This window comes from Poecilia reticulata, linkage group LG7, assembly GCF_000633615.1.
Source record: "Poecilia reticulata strain Guanapo linkage group LG7, Guppy_female_1.0+MT, whole genome shotgun sequence".
Classification (NCBI taxonomy): Eukaryota; Metazoa; Chordata; class Actinopteri; order Cyprinodontiformes; family Poeciliidae; genus Poecilia; species Poecilia reticulata.
In genome coordinates, this window is record NC_024337.1 from 24,947,118 (window position 1) to 24,967,084 (window position 19,967).

At 40.0% G+C, this 19,967-nt stretch overlaps 1 protein-coding gene across 1 annotated transcript; it reads left to right on the top strand.

Annotated features, from left to right (window-relative positions):
* Window positions 1–1,350: 1,350 nt before the first annotated feature.
* cttnbp2nlb (CTTNBP2 N-terminal like b) lies at window positions 1,351–19,067 on the top strand. The gene is made up of 5 exons (XM_008413844.2): window positions 1,351–1,461; window positions 4,724–4,831; window positions 13,510–13,761; window positions 14,137–14,244; window positions 16,120–19,067. Exons 1-5 carry the CDS (start codon window positions 1,456–1,458, stop codon window positions 17,389–17,391), a joined length of 1,746 nt encoding a protein of 581 aa, XP_008412066.1. The 5' UTR covers window positions 1,351–1,455; the 3' UTR covers window positions 17,392–19,067.
* The last annotated feature ends 900 nt before the right edge of the window (window positions 19,068–19,967 follow it).

Consider the following 19,967-nt stretch of genomic DNA (forward strand, 5'->3'; position numbering starts at 1 on the left):
AGTTGCCCTTCTCCTGACCCAAACTATCTGCAACATATCTATAAGTTTTGCTTTATAGTTTTTATTTTTCCTTTTTTTCCCACTTTTTCTGCAGGAGGTTTATAAAAAAATACATTTCAAGGTGATGTAGCAATTTGATTCACAATGTTTGGTTGCCCCATTAGTTTAAATTTATAAGTATTTACACACCATTATATGATGATCTGAAATGCTGGGGTGATGGTTTCTTTAGCCAATAAAAAAATGTGTGTCCATCATTTGGTAACACTGACCTTCATACAAACTTAACATTTTCATCTTTATTATCTATTTCAATAGATAAATTCACCTAAACTTTCTTAAACCCGTGGTGTGCCTTTTATTCAACAGAGTTTACATTTTTGCTGTATTTACAAGGGGATTAAAAGGGAAATGTATTTTATTTCAGCTTCTACTGAATAACCGTCATGACTATATTTAGGAGTTCCCTTTGTACTGCACAAGATCCCATTACAAAACCGTCACATCCTTGTCGACACTGTGTACTTTCTTTACAATGGACTGTGACAGCAAAAAACAAAAGAAGCGGAGGTGAACATATCATACAATTCATTGCCTGACCTCAAAGAATAAAAAAACCAAACAAACCCAGTTTTCTTTGACACTCGTGACAGGTGGAATGCAGATTTCAGATATGATTTATAGACTCAGGAAAAATAGATTTCTTCCGGAAAAAAAAAAAAAAAAAAAATTAGAAAAACATACAAATCAATGTTGGGGAAATATTTCCAGGCGCCTCAGTGTGTGGCGCTGTGTTGAATATAGAAACTGTGTTGTGCTGCTCTTATTTGGCCGTCAAGGGGTGATGACGCATCGTGGACAGCTCAACTCATTCTGAGCCGGGATTTTCTTGTGTTGTGGAAGGAGTGGAGTCGGGTTGGGCGGTTTTATATGTTCTCAAAAAATAAACGTGTTTCGTTAAAAGAAAATCGCAAAAACATTTTGAACCTCCTCTCACTCCCCCGCTACTTTGTATTATTATTTTTTTATTATTTAGATAAACTAGCTTCTTTTTTTTTCACGCGCTATTTTACTTCCAGTTTGAAACCTCTCATCAGGATAAGTGACACATTTAAGTATGGCCACATTTGCTTGAAGATAATAAATAAAAGGACTATTTTACACTTGTGTGGTCAGTAATCCAACCGTTGGACGTCCCGATGAAACAAAGAGGTTTATCCCACAGGCGCGGGTACGCCCTTAGAACCGCCCCCTGGCGACAGTCCTGACAGTTATTGGTTGGTGTGTCGCTCTACGCGTCGTTGATTGGCTTACTGCCTCGTCAATGAGAGTCTGTTGTTCACGCTGCTCGCCTGAGAGCAGGAGCGCCTGTGACAGTGGAGTGCATTGATTCATGCTGTTGTGGAGTCTCGTTTCTGGTTTTGGGAAACAATTAATGCGACCAGACAAGAGCGCATGAAGGTATGTTCACACGGTATGCCCGGGGTAAACATGGACCTCTTATTTATTTGGTACTTAAAGCTTTCTCTTTGGCTCAAAGGCAAAAATGGATAATTGCATGTGTTGGTCCCATAATGTTAATTGTTTTTCACGATGATTGGCTTTGCAATTCAAGTAAACTTTCAAGTAAACTGTCTGGATTGCATTCATGTATTTTTATTTATTTATTTATTTATTTTGAAGTTATGATGTTAAATAAATTGAGCTATAACAGGATTTCACGTTTTTTTTCTTTCAATTGTAGCTATGGTAATAGTACTTAAACCATAATGATTCATTATTGATTTTGCCATTTTCACTGCAGGCCGTCGATGGATGATGGCTATTGTGTGATGTATTTGTGAGGCCTGTGTCACTTTGCAATTGAACTGAATAGCATAATTTGGGAAAAATAATGATAGAGCCATGTGTCAGACAAAGGCTCATGTCGGCAGGTGGATCCACTGCTCCTCAACGAGCACAGTGATCTTGTGTAAAGCACAAAAACACACTCAATCATTATCAGCATGGATCCTGTCTTTTCATTTTGATTGACCAGTCCCTGAGCTAACTTTACAGATGGAAGAAGTAAACGTAGAAACAAACTATGAATTATATTCTTCTTTCTCACTCTGCCATTTCTTTCCCACTAAGCCATAAGTTACTTTGAATATGTCCGATTTCTAAATGTGGACCTCAATGATATCATTGCAGTTTCTAAGTAATCTTATCAGCGTCTATGCAAACTGCAAAGCTGCCACTTAAAAGCATGTGGGCTTCAAAGTGGGTCTCAGCAATTTACTTCAGACTATTCCCATGGTGTGGGTATCCCTGGAATGCTGGAATGATTTTCCATGGTAGTTGATTTATAAGCCGTGATATCAGGTATCATTGCAGGGAGTTAGGACCGACAGCCACAATGCTCACTAATGTTTTCACTGACTTACAAGAATGCGTTTGGGCAAGAATGGCCACCCTTGAGATGCATAACAAGTTGGTAGATTAGTTCACACTCTTTTGCTTTGTTGTGAATGTGCGGTGAGCCACAGAAAGCACATAGGAATTTTGGAGAGTCAGAGAATGTGCTCGGAATGCTTCGGTTAGAAAGTAAACTCTTGCAAACTGCATGACTGTGAGATGAAAAGGGAAGGTTTGTTAAATAATTAGCCATTTAGCTTCAGAAATATTTTATTAGACTGAAAAAAAAAGAAATTAGAAAAAGATCTAAAGCATGGCAAAAGTATTTAGACTATTTTAACTTTTCATAGCCTCACACTGAAATGCTCTTTATGCTGGTTTTATGTTATTGACCAATAAAATGTAGCACATAATGTGTCATGGAAAGAAAAAAAAACATACGTTTTAAAAGTCTTTTGAAATTAAAAATCTGGTTTAGTGTGATGGTCATTGCTATCCAAGCCCTCCAAGTCAACACTTTGTTGAAACCACATTAGGCTGGACGTTATTACAGCTGGTATTCTTTTGGTGTTTGTCTCTAAAAGCTTTATTTGCAATGCAAGTTTCGCCAAGTGCTATTTACAAAGTAGCACCATACAAAGTTTTTTTTGCTTAAATTTGTCCTTCTGATCCATAGACATTCCCATCAAGTCCAAGCAGATTCAACAGCGTCACTTTATTGTTTTAGAAAAGCATTTACACATCGTGAGGTTGGCTGGTGTTTTCAGAGCGATGTGTAGTCTTGGTTTCCTGTTAATTCTGCTCTCATCTGACCCAAGCCCCTCGTTTTATGTGTTTCTTGTCTCTTTCCTACATTCCTTTAAACACTTACAATCTTTTCTTTAACGGCCAGATTTGTAAAGCAGACAAGTAATAGTTATCTTTTCGACATATTCTCCCACCTGAGGTATGAATCTCTCCAGCTCCTCTGGAGTTTAGCTGATTCATTCGGTCAGTTATGCTCTACTTGCTTGACCTGTCAGCTTTGATGGAAACTATGTCTTTATAGGTTTGCAGTTATCCCGTCATCTTTCCGTTTTCATACAAAGTTCTTTCTTTGGGTTTTGTTTCCATGGCAAAACCCTGATTTAAACTTATACATATTTTTATTCCCTACCTGTCTCCTTTGTTCTTTGGTGTTTTTTTTATGTTTGTTCACTAACATTCTCCAAAAGAAATCTAATGGCCTTCATGGAACAGTTCTATAAATAGTGACAATTAATAACATATTTTTGAATCCTATTAAGGGAATTCCGGGAACATTTACTTGAGCTGTATTTTATTTAGGGGTATCCAAATAAACCAGGCTGAATACATTTTCACTTTTTAGATTTTGTTTTTGTGTAAAGTTTCATAAACGACGAATCCTTTTCCTTTTACGTCACAACTATGCACTGCTTTGTGTCTGTCCGTCACGTAAAATTCCGATAACATATATTTAATTAAGTAACTTTAATGTGGAAAAACTTGAATACCTTTCCAACACAGTATGCAACAGGCCTGCTTTTGATTTGGGACCCACACGTTAGATAAACTCTTGAGTAGGAATAATGTTACTTCTGGGAATATGTAGTGCTGCATCAGTTGTTCTTGCACCATGGTGCCTTATTAAAACACAGTGTGTGGTGGGGGGGGGGCATAAGCTGATTATTATGAAGCATCGGTTATCTGACTTCACAGCTGACACATACCTTGTCAAACATTTAATTAACACTGAAGGGAGCAGCCACATTCCAGAAATTTGAGATAACTGTTTTGGGTTTCTTACACTCTTATAGATTAGGTCAGATGTGGGATGTATGTGTCATGTCTGGTTTCTCTGACCACACGGGACTTAGCAGATGAATCACACAATGCATCAGAGAAAGATGGCGCAGATGTAAAACAATTAAATAAGAAGAAAAAAAAGTGTGGGAAATTATGAAACATTAGCCTTAAGATCTAAAGCATATACATATTTTTGCTAACATTTGAGACGGAATAAAACAAGCAACTGCCCCGTGTCCCCATGCAATAAAATGGACAGATATGCTAATGGCTTTCTGTTTATAACCCTCAGCGCAGCACTGTGAGGCCACAGATGGGACCCCCAAGTCTCATTGTAAATTACTTCTGTACCACTCATGATCAAACACACAATAAGCAGGACAGTATGGGCCAGAAATCAAATCCAAGAGCTTTTCCTGATGTCTTGTTTTGAAGATATTTCCGAAATACCTTTATATGTTTGTCTCGAAATACTGTTATGTTTGATTATATGTTTAATTCTAGGTCTTTCTCATCTCAGGTGGAGAAGATGAACGTGGAGGCTCTAAGCCGAGCAGAGCTGCTGACTCTCCTCAGTATCCTGGAGGGAGAACTGGAGGCCCAGGATGTCGTCATACACACCCTCAGAGTGAGTTTAAAACCACAGCATCTCCCCTGCGGACGGCAACACGCTTGTTCCACATTTAAAAACCATAAGACCATAAAATATCCTGTAATGTTAGCGCCATCTAAGCAGTTCGTTAAATAAAACGTCAATGAGCGCTAAAGGTTTCACTTTATTCTGCGTGAAAGAATGTGAACAAACTGGGAGGGGATGCGTAAACAGGAACCAGAGGAAACAGAGCTTTGAGAGGACAATGGAGCGGGGGCCATTCTGGCTTCTAAGGCCTTTTAATCCAACAGAGCAACAGTATTATTACTGGTCAGACCAGACTTTGGGACTTCTTTAGATGTGGATATGGCCATGTGGTTTACCAGTCTGTCATCAGTTGTTAGGTCTTGGGAAATAAATTGCTTTCACATCAGTTTTACTCTATAAAACATAAACAGAAGGTTTTGTTCAGAGTTAAACATTTTAAACTCATTTTCGAACTATCTTTAGCTCAACTGAACCACCACGCGACCATCTGTAATACACAGCTTTTACTACAGGCTCATAAAGGCCGGCGATGCACTAGTTAAAACGCTGTCAGCTGAGAAGGGAAGAGCCAGAAAGAGTGATCCGAGCAATTTCTCATCAGAATATCAATTTAGTTTTGTGGGTGATTTGTGATATTTCCACGCTGGGAAAACCACCGCGGTGTGTTTCTTAAAAACAAGTGTCTTTGTTTTTATTCCCAGCTTGTGATTTAGCTCGCTGCTTTTTTAAAAACAAAATGCGCTGTGTTTGGCACCACCCATTGAACGGGAGTGTTATTGTCCTGGCAGCACTCGCAGTCAACTCGGTCAAATAAAACTGTGCTATTTAAGGACGTCTGTGGAGACTTCTAGCAGTCCCTAATGGGTGGGTACAGAAAATAATACTTACGTCACACTAGCTCCATGTCAAACAGACAGTAGAATGGACTGGGAGGTATAGATCAGGTTGTAGTTTTCACTGTTTGGTTGTGTGTTGTTGTTTTTGCTTTTGTTTTGGCAAATACAGCATATTTACTTACAAACACATTTGTCTAGTATGTAAGCAACACAAAGGTTTAGTGTTCTTTCAGCCAGCTGATCAGCAGTTAAGCGCAGCAGATGAGGGAAAGCTGATACTCTATGCTCCAAACTGATGGAGAAATCCCCTGTCACAGACGCGTATGGTGTGTCATTAAGCAGAACTTTATAAACCATCAAAGGTGTGTCACAGAAACGTTTGTGATTTCGAAACTTTGCAAAAATCTTGACATAACTTGATATCAGTAACCGGCCCATACATGTGGCATGTTGACTCCAGACCATGCTTCAGACCTACAATAGCCGTCTTGTCTGTATCCAGCTGAGCTTGGAACGCGTAGCACTGGCTTTGAATGTGACGAAAGGAGGAACATGCACGGTGCGCTTCCTTTGTGGGCAGAACTGACCCAGTCTGCATGTGAATGCTGTCAATTTGGACAGCTTAACTCGCCAAAGCCCACATTACTCGGATGTAACTCAGCAACAATCTCTGTGGCATCCGCTGATAAAGGACTGTCTCTCCAGTTGTTCCTAAACCCCTCATTCAGTTCTCTGCAAGCTCTTTCACTCAAGCTCAAGTGAAAGAGCGCAGCTTTCCCCCAGGAACAATGCTTGTCAGTGTACGTGTCTGGTCCAATTAGCTTTCTCCATGCTTGCGGCCACTTTTCACACTCACGACTAACAGCAGCTGTACCGAGCATGAGTGAAACTGCTGAGGAAATAAATACTTCACTTTCGATCTAAAGTTGTGATCGTTGAAGTTGAAAGAGAGAACATGTCTATCATGATTCCCTATACAGACCTTTATGGAGTAAATTATCTGGAAGGCTTTGCAGCCACTACTATGAAAGGACCTCATTTCAATGGAATGGCAAAAATTCACACCAACAAAACCCACTGAAATATGAAGCAAGCTGTGTTTGGTACACTCACTCAGTGATGCCCCTAGGACAACTGCACTGTAAAGCTGCTTTCATGTTCTCCTCCTTCCCTCCCATTCAAACACAGCCACACTGTGGGGGACACTTTTGATGTTTAACCGCAACCTCTCTGTTGAGTGTTTACTGAGCAGAGGATGAACTGTGTCGTAGGCTCAAATGACCGACTTCCCTTGTTCCCGCCGAGGATAAACTGCTGCCTGCTCATAGTCGGGGTTGTTAGTGTATAGGAAATCTCCAGGGCGAGTAGGGAAGTAAATAAACTCCATCTATGATCACCAATTAGGTGCCTGTGATGTTTACTTGTATTTTGAATGTTTTGCTGTTATGCTGCAAGCGTTGACTGTAATGTTTGTCTTGAAGCAGTTCTTGACTACTTATCTTACGTGTTCGATACAATTACGTACACAGACCCACTTTGGTATACATATATATTAGATTGTAGGCCTTCCACTACACAAAATACCCAGAAATCCAGGCAGTGGAGCAGTGTTCATCCAAGCTGGATGTCATCACCTTTGGGACTTGTCTCTACAGATTCTCAATTGTACCGTTTCCAGTTCTCATTGCTAATAACTTGGAGTAGCAGTTTTTCTAGAGGGAAAATTCCTGTGCACTTACACCAGGCCACTACTGCATTCCAAGAGGTGTGGCGTATCTTTCAAGCTGACAATCGTCCTTATCTGTAGAAATCTCAAGCTATTATTATCATGGTTCAAATGCAGTGCAGACAGAGTTTCTGCAGCTGAAAAGAAATGAAAGTCAAAAGGTTAAATAACACACGGTTAGAGGTTTGTTTACATTCATAAACACCCTGTATGAATTAGTTTGGAGGGGGGGGAGAGGTAATGAGTTATGTGAACTATTGTCCTTTTTTGTGGCAGACTGAAAATCTACCATAAACCTTGAAGACAGTAAAAGAAAATATGTTTGCAGAATTTCTCTAATTCACACAGGGTCAAAATTATACATACACCCTTAAATAAATACACACAGCCCCTCTTTGGTTAAGTATCTCATAGCTAAGTGCAGCAGCAAAATTACACTATTCTCATGCTTTTAGTTGGATGTGTGTCCATTCTGCTGATCAGAAATTTGATGGTTACCTCACATTGACTTTTAAGTGAGCATCTTTTCATTTGAGTAGAGGTCCAAAAGTGTTTGGATGAACACTAGGTGTCTTTTTCCTGTTAGAACTTTCAGCTACAACGTAATGTCTTTCATCTGGACAAAGCTGTCACCCTCACATGGAGGTAGATTGGTTATGGTGCTTAACCAAGCTAAATCATGTGATAAACTGGAAGTTATTGGAAAACCAGTGTGTCTTTCTCCAGTACAACAAGCTTCACATCAACAAGTGCTGAGAGGATGCTGACAAAAAAGCAGAATCTCTTCATGCTCACCAAAATACTGTCAGAACAAAAGGTTTTATGACCAGGTGATAAAGATTCAACTATTTCACTGCAATGATCAAAAGGCTTCTTGGAGAAATTTAGCTAAGACTTTGTGTCTAGCTCCTCCTGATAAGCATGGTGGTGGTGTTATTATTCTGTGGGGCTGTTCTGCTGCTGATGTTACTGATGAAATAAAAGAAAAAAGTCCACCAGGGCACTAATGCTAAACAAAGGTAAATTTTATCTTTGAGTTGAATGTAGCGGGCTAGATTTAGGTTTCTGTAACGGCTCTCTCAAAGCCTTACCTCAAACACTAGAGAAAATTCACAATATAAACGCATTTGAAGTTGTGTTGTATATTAGCCCACCACACAAATAACACAAATAAATAAATTAAAACCCAATTTTTACTGACAAGTTCATGTAAGCTTCTTACTCAGTTTATATTTGCACATTTGCTCTTCAGATACACACCTGTGGATTTGAGGTGTACTGCGGTTTGACATTTGAAGTAGCTTTGTTTTGTTTGGCTGAGAAACGCGTTTTGTGTGGTCAACCTGTTGCTTTCTTTCTCAGCACTTTTTTTTTTCCTTTCCACATGATGTCACATCCTGTAGTCCTAAAATGTTTTGTCTATTTTTGCAGGCTGACATGTTTTCCTGACTCCATAAACAATAGAGCCTGGCAGGAGTGGGCCGCGCAGATAAGAGTGTGTACACTAAAGCTACTCGAGAGGCAAAGCCCAATTTGGACATGTTTAAAAAGAAAACCGGAGCAGAAAGTATCAAAAAGGTTCCCTTTTAAAGCTTCGAAACTATGTTATGTTAGGCCTGACCTGGTGGCACCAGTGCATACTATACTGCAGTGACAGTTTTCCAATTAGAGCAGCATAAACTTAGTTTATTACTTTATTGTGCTTATTTGTCCCAATTTTTATCTAGACCCTGATTATAAATAAATGTCCTTGTAACGCTGCCATTCACAGCAAATATATAAAAAGTGAATTTCTCATGAAGGCATACCCAGGCAACAGGTCAATGAATTGCCTCACAGTTTAATATTTGACTCCTTCTGAAGATAAACCAAAGTATTTCCTTGTTCCACCCAGTGACACTACATGTTATGCCCAAAGCAATGTGTGTTCAAGGGCTGACAACAAGCCGCTTCTCTGTTTCATCAGAAACTGTGTTTTTGAGGCAGTTAAACATTACTCTGAGATGTTTGTTTTGGTGCTTTGCGTTTATCTAAATGCCATCTGTGGTTAATGTGTGGGTGGCAGGTGCGGGGGATACGGTTTGAGTTCTAAGCACACAGCTAATTACGCTTAATAAAGGAGAGGTCTACAATCTCAGCTCTGTCTTTCTGCAGTTCATTCAGTTTTTATTTAGAGACTTTAATCCTATTCCCAGGCCAAGTATTGTCTAGAAGTGAAACACTTGCCCAGACAAGTTCATTTTTCTGCCATTAGTTCTCAATCTCAAAGGAGTTGGAGCACTTAAGACTGAGCTCAATGGGCATTTAAAAATGAAACTACAGAGCAATTTACATTGTTTTACATTTTTAGCTATAAAAGAAAGTACCAGTTTTTTTTTTTCTAGGTGTCTTTTCAGCCAGCTAAACAGGGAATTTTAGTTTCAGCAGCTATTGTAGCTCTTCACTTTTAATGCGGTAATTTAGTCTCCTTCCTGTGAAAGCTGTTACTTTTTTACAATAGTAGTGCTAGTTTATTTTCTTTTTGGGAAAAATCTTAACCATAACAGTTATATAAGAATAGGAATATTGATGATTCAATTTCAGGACATCAATGACTAAAGTGTTTAGAAAATGTATTAACCTAATATTGTCACAGTTTCAGAAGTTCTTTGCAAAATTATGTTTTAAAACATATATATGTGGTGTATATCAGACGTATGGCTTGTAAATGTCGGCATGAATAGTCAGTTTTAACACTCAGAATTTTCTAAATGTCAAATTTTAATGTTTTTAAAAAGTAAATTCTCCAAATGGGAAAATGTTTTTATTAAGTTAAATGAATCTTTTCATTTATATTTTTTGTTTGCCTTTAATATATATTATTGAAGCTGTATGCTAAAACATGCTTAAAATGTATAATACCAGAGTCTGCAAAAATGTAATTACAAAGACTCTATGGATGCAATACTTCATAGGACATTATCTTTTGTGTGCCATGAATTAAGCCTTATCATCCCGATAACATGGGGATGATAAGGCATTCAACGCTCAGATGGAAGAATCAGTCTGCAGGACGACTGTATGTCATACACTGTGAGTATGGTTTCAATGTAAGAGTGGCTAGAAGCCATTGTTGAAAGAAAGCAGTGTGGCGCAGCCCAAATGTGACTCGCACAGGGAATAGTCACAACACTTGGTGGCAATATCATGCTTGATGGATGTTTTTTTTATTATTATTTATTTAACAAGGTCAAATAACTATTTCAAAGTTTATGTGAAGACAGGCAGAACTAAATACAAGAATGTCATGGAGGAAAACATGTTTGGAGCTGCAATAGACTTGAGGCTGGTTTGCCTTTCAGCATCACAATAACTAATAAAGATACAACCACACCCAGAAAAAGACCTGATTAGATCAAAGAATATTTATCTGCTATGGTGGCCCAATCAATATCCACACCTAAATATAATGGGGAATGTGTGGCGAGGTTTAAAATGTTGCTATGCAACCTGACTGAACTGGAATTGTTTAACAATAGATAGCCATAAAGATGTGAATTTGTGACCCTCTGAAGGTGGTTCAGGATACTTATGCACACCGCACTTTTCAGATTTTTTATTTGTAATGAGAAATAATAAATTAAAACAATTAAATCTTCCTCCCCCGCCCCGAAGCTACGTGTCACTTTGTGTCTGTCTGTCACATAAAATTCCCATAAACGACATTGATATTTGTGGTTGCAAAATCTGATAAGTTCACGAGACAGAGATACTTCTGCAAGCCGCGGGAGGTGTGTGAATGTCCTTTGCTCTTTGCCGGTGACAGATGCAGCTGAGTAGGAATGAGAACTTTAGATTTGTAATTGGAGAAATGCAACCAGTACATTTTGCTGCTGGGATTGTTGTTCATGTTCACTGCTGACTTCATTATCTGACAGGGGGGAACAGGACTCTGTGGCTCAGTTCAGCTTACAGAGGCCTGTTCCCCCCCGAGGCTGTAGGTGACTGACAGTGTTTCCAGGTGAAAAAAAATCTTTTCTTTTTTTTTTTTTTTTTTTTCAAACTCACACCTTTCGCTGCAAGGAATCCAATAGAAGGTGACACGCTCAAGTACATTTATTAAAATTCAACATTATTCCGAATACAAAATACAGCTGTAAATTATTCACAAATAATGTGTACTTTCCCACGACTTGCTATAAGGAGCATTTGTCATCAGCTGCCGGGCAGGGATAAGAGCTCGACAGCCGACAGGGTTCGCCTGTTGTGCCCTGTCATAAAGGAAAACACACCCTGTCATTATGATCAGACCTATCCTGACAAAAAAAAAAAAAAAAGCCTCATGCAGGACTGGGCCTCTGCACACACTCAAAGTGCAGTATTTAATGGTCTATTTAAAGCCCGTAGCGTAAGGCCAACCATAGAAGAGCACAGTTTTGCCATTTAGCAGGTCTACTTTAAAGTAAAATGCACATAAACATGCTGGCTTACTCACAAATTAATTAAAAGTTTTCTTGCAAAAGTATAAACACTACAAGAGTTGGGCTTGTGCTTTGAAGAGCACTGTATCAGATCTGGAGGCAAAGCATAATATTGTAAAAAGAAAAAAACTGAGAGAGTACAAGTTCTGTTACGTTTCCTTGGCATAGAGCCATAGTCTCGGTTCAAACTGAAAACAAGCCACAAATACACCATTCTCGTTCCGAGCCCTCAGGGAGTGAATGTGTGTTCAAACGGGCCAATTTCTGGAGGCACACGGGAAAAGAAGCTGACAAAAACCTGAGAAATGAGGAGGTCTGACTCAAGAACGGAGCGACGCTTAGCGGTGCAGTGTAAGCTCGTGGACTAGAGATTCTGCTGAAGACTGCATAAGGAGAAAATTATAGGTGTCCTGATGTCAAACGGTGTGAACTCTTCCGCCTGTGCTTTAATCACCGAGACACAAAACTGACCCCGAATGCCCCAAGAACGCGAACCAACAAACTGTTGTGAAGCTAATGAGACCCCCTGATGACACTGTGACCAGGGTGGAGGTCAATGAGGCCCCATACTGTTTCACTTAAAACAGCTTAACATATGCGCCCTAAAGTTTAGTTTTCCATAAGACTTTGTTAGTGTTTGCCTTTAAACAAATGTAATTTTGGTTTAATATAATTTTACCTTTTTTTTTTTTTTTTTTTTTTTTAGAAGCGAGTGATGTATGTGAGTAATGAAGATGTTTAATGTCTCAATTCTTCACCCCTGCATCTCTGGGGAGGAGTTAACATCTGCCCCATGTGGGGGTGGGACAGCAGCGCCTCATCTCTTTGTGTTTAGGTTGATAGGAACGGCCATCTGCTTGCTCTCCTGCTGATGATAACAGCGCCTGGCGCAGACTTCCTGAACACATATGAACACATACGAACACAAACATGCCTGCACATCTTTCTTCTGAGTGTGTGTCCTCCTAAAACGAAATGTGCACTGACATAGTCACGTCCCAGAATTTTCAGTAAAATAGATGAATCTCACTTCAGATATAGTTTGTCACCTATATTGCAACCTGCCACTGTTAGTTTTTCTAATTATTTTTGGTAGCTGTAGAACGTTATTTTTAACAAGATACTCTCACAAAGACAAACTTACTATGCATGGCGACGTCTAATTCTATTTATCTTGATTTTTCTTCAATTGCGTGTTCTTATTTAAATTCCCTTTAACCATTGGACCAAAGCATCTCAGATATATCTGTCTGCCTGGATTTTAGAAAAAAAAAAAAACAACAACTTTGCAACAATAAGCCACATGGTGGCAGCTTTTGAAGTCTACCAGATGTAACTGAAAAGCTCCAGAAAGTTCAAATCCACCAAGTCTCCACTTAGCATTGTCCTGTACCTCTTGTGTTGTCGTCAACCAAAACCCAAGTGGGAATTAACAATTTTTTCCTTTGCTTTTTAAAAACGTAGTCTCTTTTTGCCTCTGTTTTTTTTTTAATTATAATTCTATATTTGTTCATAAGAAGAAAACCCTTCTCTAGTTATATTTTTAAAAATAAACACGCTTACTCGCACACAATTAAAGGTGAGCCCCGTCCTCAGATACCTAACAGAAGTCCCTCACTCTACATATTTGTTGTGTGTCCTCAGGCCCAACACCGAGATGAGTTTGTCCAAGACCGCTATGGGCAGTATGACCTCAGCGATCCATTCCTGGCTCTACAGCGGGACGAAGAAGCCGCAGAGCGCCAGACCGCAATCAGGCAACCCCAAGCACATCCGCATGGCCGGGCGGTGGGCCCAAACCCTCTGGCTGTGCTGAAACTGGTCATGACTCACTGTAAGAGGATGCAGGAGAGGATGATGGGACAGTTGGCTGCTGCCGAGAGCAGACACAGGAGGGTAAATAGCAAACGATGACCATATGCAGTCAGTAGTTCATGTTTCAGGTCTGCGATTTGAGGTTGCAACGCGGCCAAAGTCACATAAGGCGGGAAATTTGTTCACTGAATTTGTTGTGTGAATATGTATCTAGTAGTGAGCTCCATGGCTTAGGGGTTGGTTTTGTCTTTTATTTCCACTGCAAATCTGATCTTTGTTGGAGTTACATAAATGTATAGATGGACTAAATCAGCTTGTTTTGTTTACAACTAGGTTATTGCTCCCTGACTTTACCTGTAAATGACTTAACGAGAACTACATCGCTTTCATGCGCTTCACTAAACCTGTCTACACATTAGCTCCTAATGTTATCACTTGTCTGTGTCATTGTTCAAGATGATCACCGCTCTGGAGGAGGAGAAACAGCGGTGTGTCCAGGAATCTGCTCGGCGTGCCGACTATGTCTTTGTTCTTGAGACAGAAAGAGATAAGCTGCTGCAACAGGTGTGTGTGTGCGTGTGCGCGTGTGTGTGTGCGTGTGTGTGTGTGTGAGACATGTCAAGCTCACAGAAAACTGTTACTATGTGAGTGCCTTGTACTGTAAAAACATCTTAGGTTTCTTGAACACTTTCAGATTTTGTCACATTGAATCTACAATATTAAATGTTTTTTTTTTTCAGCTATTTATAAGAAACACTAACACAAAGTGGTTAGCGGCTGCAACCTTCAGTTCTGGAGCCACAAATGGCTCTTTGGGTCTTTTGCAGCTTCCGTGAAAAGGCTAAAAGTAATAAATAGACAACCAATGTGTTTAAACTGAATATAATAACAGATGCAGGTTTTAAAAGCTTTTGTAAAAGTGAATTTTCGCAACAGATCGACAATTTAGATTTATTTTTCTTGTGATTTAGTTGAAAACTTTGTGCCATTTTAGATCATTTTGAAGGAAAGAAAAATATCATGAAAGAAAACGGATCCAATCTCTTTTTTGCCCAAGTTTTTTTTTGTTGATAACAAATTCATAGTAGACGTTTTATCAAAAATCCTTAGTTATCGTTTTTCAAAGGCTGTGTAGGATGTGTGACCCTAGATGAGGTTTATTTGGATGAACTGAGGGCAAAAATGGCTTCTTTGATTGTAATTGTGGTAGACCCCTGGATTTTCTCCAAAAGCCTCAATACAATTCTTTTAAGTTTGCGGCACAGTAATGTGACAAAATATGAAAAAGCTCAAGGGGTGTGAGCACTTGTGTAATACGCTGCAGATGGGAACATCTGTTGAAGATAATTCTGTTTCTGTCTCACGTGACCGTCCGCACCGCATGCTTTCTCTTTAAAAAATAGTCTCGCTGTGATCAAAAACAAAATGAGCAGAGATGCGTCAGAGGTAGCTCCTCTGTGTAACCCAAAAGGGTGGAGAGGGCTTGGCCTTTATAAAATTTACACATGCACAGAGGCGCCCTTACTGTATGCACAAGCCCATAACTGTTCCATGGGAAACAGATGAGGAAGAGGCCATTGTTCAGTTGTCCAGCAGCCATGGGGCTTTATGGCCTCAGGAAACCTGAGATAATGGATGTTCACGTCTAATGCAAGGTCAGCTGGCAAACACACGCTGTGAGCGCACAATTACACAGGGGCCTTATGTAACACAGGGTCCCCTCAGTGACTTCTTTAGGCTCTCCTGCCTTTTCCTTTCAAACACATGGTTGTATTTCATCACCTCCTATTTCCTTTTAATACTCAACAAAGGTTAGAACCAGCCCATTCACCCTCTGATGACCGAAAAGCAACTGGACTGTCCATAAACATGCCATGCAAGCAGATAATTCTTTTACAAGGTGAAACATGAACAATGACCTCCTTTCTGTGCCTCTTCAGACACTTTGATGACACATATTTCATGTTTTTTTTCTTTTTTTTTATCCTACCTCTTTATGATTCAGGTGTGGTTTGCTTAGGAAAAGCTTATCTAAAGAGGTCCAGGAAAAATTAGATAGAAGTAGGTCTCGCATTCCCACCAGAAATGTAAAACTTTGTAAATGTAAAATTGTGGGTCCCATTTAGATTATGTGTTTAGTTTAGTAAAGTAAAGTAAAATAAACTTTCTAATAGAATCTAATCAGCGTCAGATAAGCCATTTAATGTTACATAAATGACTTACAGTAAGAATACTAAATACAGTGATGAAAGTATTTTACAGCACATATAATATGGATAGAATTAAAGATAATTTGGATTTGAAAATGTTTTTTGCAAGAAAAAGGATTAAAAAACTAAAAAAGCTTTTGTGTTGTCAAACAAGCAGCGCAGTGTTGCCTCCTTGTGGACAAAAGCGGAAGACCCGCTCGCCTTCACATTTCTGTTTCTCTTTTCTAAGCTGGAGGTGGAGCATGCGACGGTGCAGAGGTTGGAGAAGGAACAGGCACAAGTGGTGAGCAAGGTGGAGGAGTCGCTGTCCCAGGAGCAGCAGCTCTCCTCCAGTCTGACGCTGGAGCTCCAGAAGGCCAGCAGCCAAGCTCAGGAGGAGGCGCAGAGGGTCTCTCAGCTCCACATGCTGCTACAGGAAGAGACCTGCGCCCTCGAGAAGCTCCAGCAAGTTCTTGAGTACGAGAAGAACAGGGTGGTCCAGCTGGAGGTCAAGTCAGAGAGGCAGACAGCTGAGTTTGATGCTGAAAGAGAGCAGCTAAAAGCCAGACTAGAGGCAGAAGAGGAAAAGGGCAGAGAGCTTGAAAAACAAGTGAAAGAACTTAGAAAAAGGTTGGCTGAGCCTCAGGAAAGTAAAACAGAGGTAAAGGAGGCTGCGACCGAGGTGAAGGAGTCACAGGGCAAGATGGTGTCCAGTTTTGTTCAGACTGAGCCGGATGGAAAGATTACTCCAAAATCCTCTACTGTGCCAAAGGTCAATGGCCTTCAGTCTCATAAAGAGACAGAACCATTAACACATGAAGTGAAAGGAGCAGAAAACGGAGTGGATAATGGAGGTGGAACCCTTCTCCATTCCCCTATTCACCCCTTTCCTCATCCTCACTCTCCCTCCAGCACGGCCTCCTCTTCCCTCTCCTCCTCCCCCATTTCCTCTCCAGTTCTAGCGAAGCGTCTGGGCAGCCCGGGCTTCCTTCAGTCCTACCAGGCTGGAGTCAATCAGAGATTTCAGGCCGCCAGACACAAGTTCCAGAGTCAGGCCGAGCTCGATCAGCAGCAGCACGGTGGGCCTCTTTCCCCCAGGGACCTCTCTCCGACCACTGCATCCACCCCTCCTCCGCCAGAGCACAGCCCGGCTAAGCAGCTGGCCCGCAGCACAGTCACTCAGGTGCTGTCCCGCTTCACCAGCCAACAGGCCGGAGTGAAGTCCGCGCCAATTAACAACTCACCATTTGGCACAGACTACCGCAATCTGGCCGCGTCTCCAACGGGGGGGAGGTCGCCTTCTTCAGGGCCATTATCTCCGTGCTTTCGCTCTCCTCTCACTCCTCGTTCAGAGAAGACCCATCCTCCTCCAATTCCACCTAAAAGGCCCGGCATGAGTCCAACTCCAGGTTCCCCAAATCACTCTCCTCGGACCAGCCTCTTCCCAGAGCTTACGGGGAACTGTGGGCACAGCAGCAGTGGGCAGGAGGGAGCCAAGGAATCAGACCTGGTCTTATCCTAGTGCCTAATCTTCCAGACCGTGCAAGCTAATTGTTGAAGAAATCAGCTACTTCAGTTTCTGATGTTTAAGACATTGAATATTGGCATTGAAAATTAAAACGCCTTGTAAAAAAAATGTTCATACCCTTTAAACTTTTTTCACATTGTGTCTCATTATAGCTTCAACCGTCGATGTGTTGTAGGTTGGAGCCATAATGCGAGATAGGCTAGTGCAAAGTAGCATTAGTGTACTGATCCTCTGAGTAAATAGTTTTCACAGCCACCATTTTCTGACCTGTCTGCTGCGTTCCTCGGTCTTGGTGATGCGGTTTGTTCGGTAATATTCTATAACAAACATCTGGGACTCATTTATTACCCAGAGGAATTCAGTTTACTAATCAGCAGAATTAAGACAAATGGTTGCACTAGATTTTATTTAGGGGTATCGCAGTAAAAGGGGGTGAATGCATTATAAAACCCACACATTTTTATATTTTCTTTGTAAAACATAAAGTGTGAACCATGTGGTGTTTTGTCCGCTACACAAAACCAATGCAAAGTGATAGACTTTGCATTGGTCTATCACTTGAAATCTCAATGCAATACATAAAGGTTTGTGGTTATAAAGTGGAAAACATTAAAAAGTTTGAAGTATGAACGTATTTTCAAGGTGGTGTATACTGGATGCATTGTTTGTTCCTACCTCAAAAGCACAACATGAGAAATAATTGGTAAAAAATTATTTAAAAGAGATTACAAATTCCTTTATTGAAGTTAGTTTTTATACATAATGCTATCATTATGTATTTACCCTAAATGTCAAATTTCTGAATTCTAACTATGAGTTTGAGCATCAACCATCAGTTAAAAACCAAGCTTAAATTCTGACAAATCAAACGGACTGGGGTTGAGCTGAGCTAGTGATTTGCTTGTTTTCACTTATGGATTTACTCGTCAAACCTTTGCAACTCAAACGACGAGTTTATCCAGAAGCGAAGCCAAAATAAAGAGGATTTCTCAAATGTACGGCTAGTAGAGCATGTAGCTATTACAATTTTACAAAGACAAAAAAAGGTTTTTAAATGCTTTTATTGTGAGTCCCTATGCAATTTTTATGGAGATGGACCACATGTTTTTTGTTTTTTTTATTGTAAATATGTCAAGAAATCTTTTCCTATGAATGAACATTTGATGCATGTGTTGTTTGTTTTTACTTGTCATGAAAACACTGAGACTTGTCTTGAAAAAGGGAGAGCACATTTTGCACTGCATCGACTTCACATCAGCACAAATTTTATGAACACAGCATATCCAGGGAATGTTGAATTCTGCTCTACACAAGCTGAAAATGTTGCTTCATTATGCCACGCAGTAAATATTTTAGATGTTCATACTTTGATACACAATTGTGACAATTTATACTGTATATGTATGTGTGTCAATTTTATATAGAACTGTGTCTTGTAGAAGAACTACACACAAGATTATTTTATTTTTATTGGTCTACCACTTTATTTTTTAACATGTTTTTACTTTGAAAGATGTAATCAACTTAATCACATTAGATTTGCCCATTTATTTAAAGTCAAATGTGTACAACCTGTCTCGGGTTCTGTTCTTTTATCACTAGTAAATGCTCATATCATTAACACCCTAAGTATGCAGTGCTTTAAATAAATTGTCCATTCCTTCAAGTTATGAATCATCTATCTTTCTTACAGTCTGAGCTAACAAAACAGCAGCAGTATATATTTGGAGCTCCTGATGGGAACATTATGCCTTTTCACCTATAGAACAGCGTGTGACGGTCAGATTTTCTATTTGATTCGTTTTAAGTTGCTTTTTAAGAAAGATAAAATCTACTTTGGGTAAACTTCTATGGGCATGAGCCTCTGATGACATCACAAAAGGTGACACGCAACTGAAAATTTGGCTACAACTAAACATATGGAAGCAACTCATGAAGATAAGCACTACAGAGTGGAAGTGCCACATTTCATTATTAAATGTGATGTTATGAATATTCAACTGTTTACCCAGGTTCTGCTCACACATGCAAAATATAAGCTGGAACAGCTTTTTCCTCACGTTTTGTTTTCTTTAGTCCAAATCAGTTGAATTTGCTAACTTGCAAGTTTTTTGATTGTTCAGCACCAAAAGGCGGGAAATTATATCTTCAGCGTGTAAAGCTTTTTACAGGTCTTTGCACACTGAGAAGAAAGCTGGTTTCATACTAGCAAAGGTTCTTTTGGAACTAAACTCTGGGGTTTTTTTTGTTTTTCCAGAGTTGTGTATTCATTTTCCTCTTCAGATTTCAGCTCATTTCACCAGTGGTACAAATGTACCAAAACCAATCAGATGGGAAAATGGTGACTGTTGACAATCATCCTCACTGTTTGCTTCAGCCTTTCCGTTCTTGGTAACATCCGTCACGGTCGTGAAACTCCGCCTCAGACACAAGGCTGAACCAGTTTTAACACGTCACATTGCTCAATAACCAGCATCTAGAGCAGTGTTTCTCAACCTTTTTTGGGCCAGCGCCCCCCTAGCCTTTTGTCCAGGTCCCTCACCGCCCCCCACCAAAGAATTTGTAGGCTA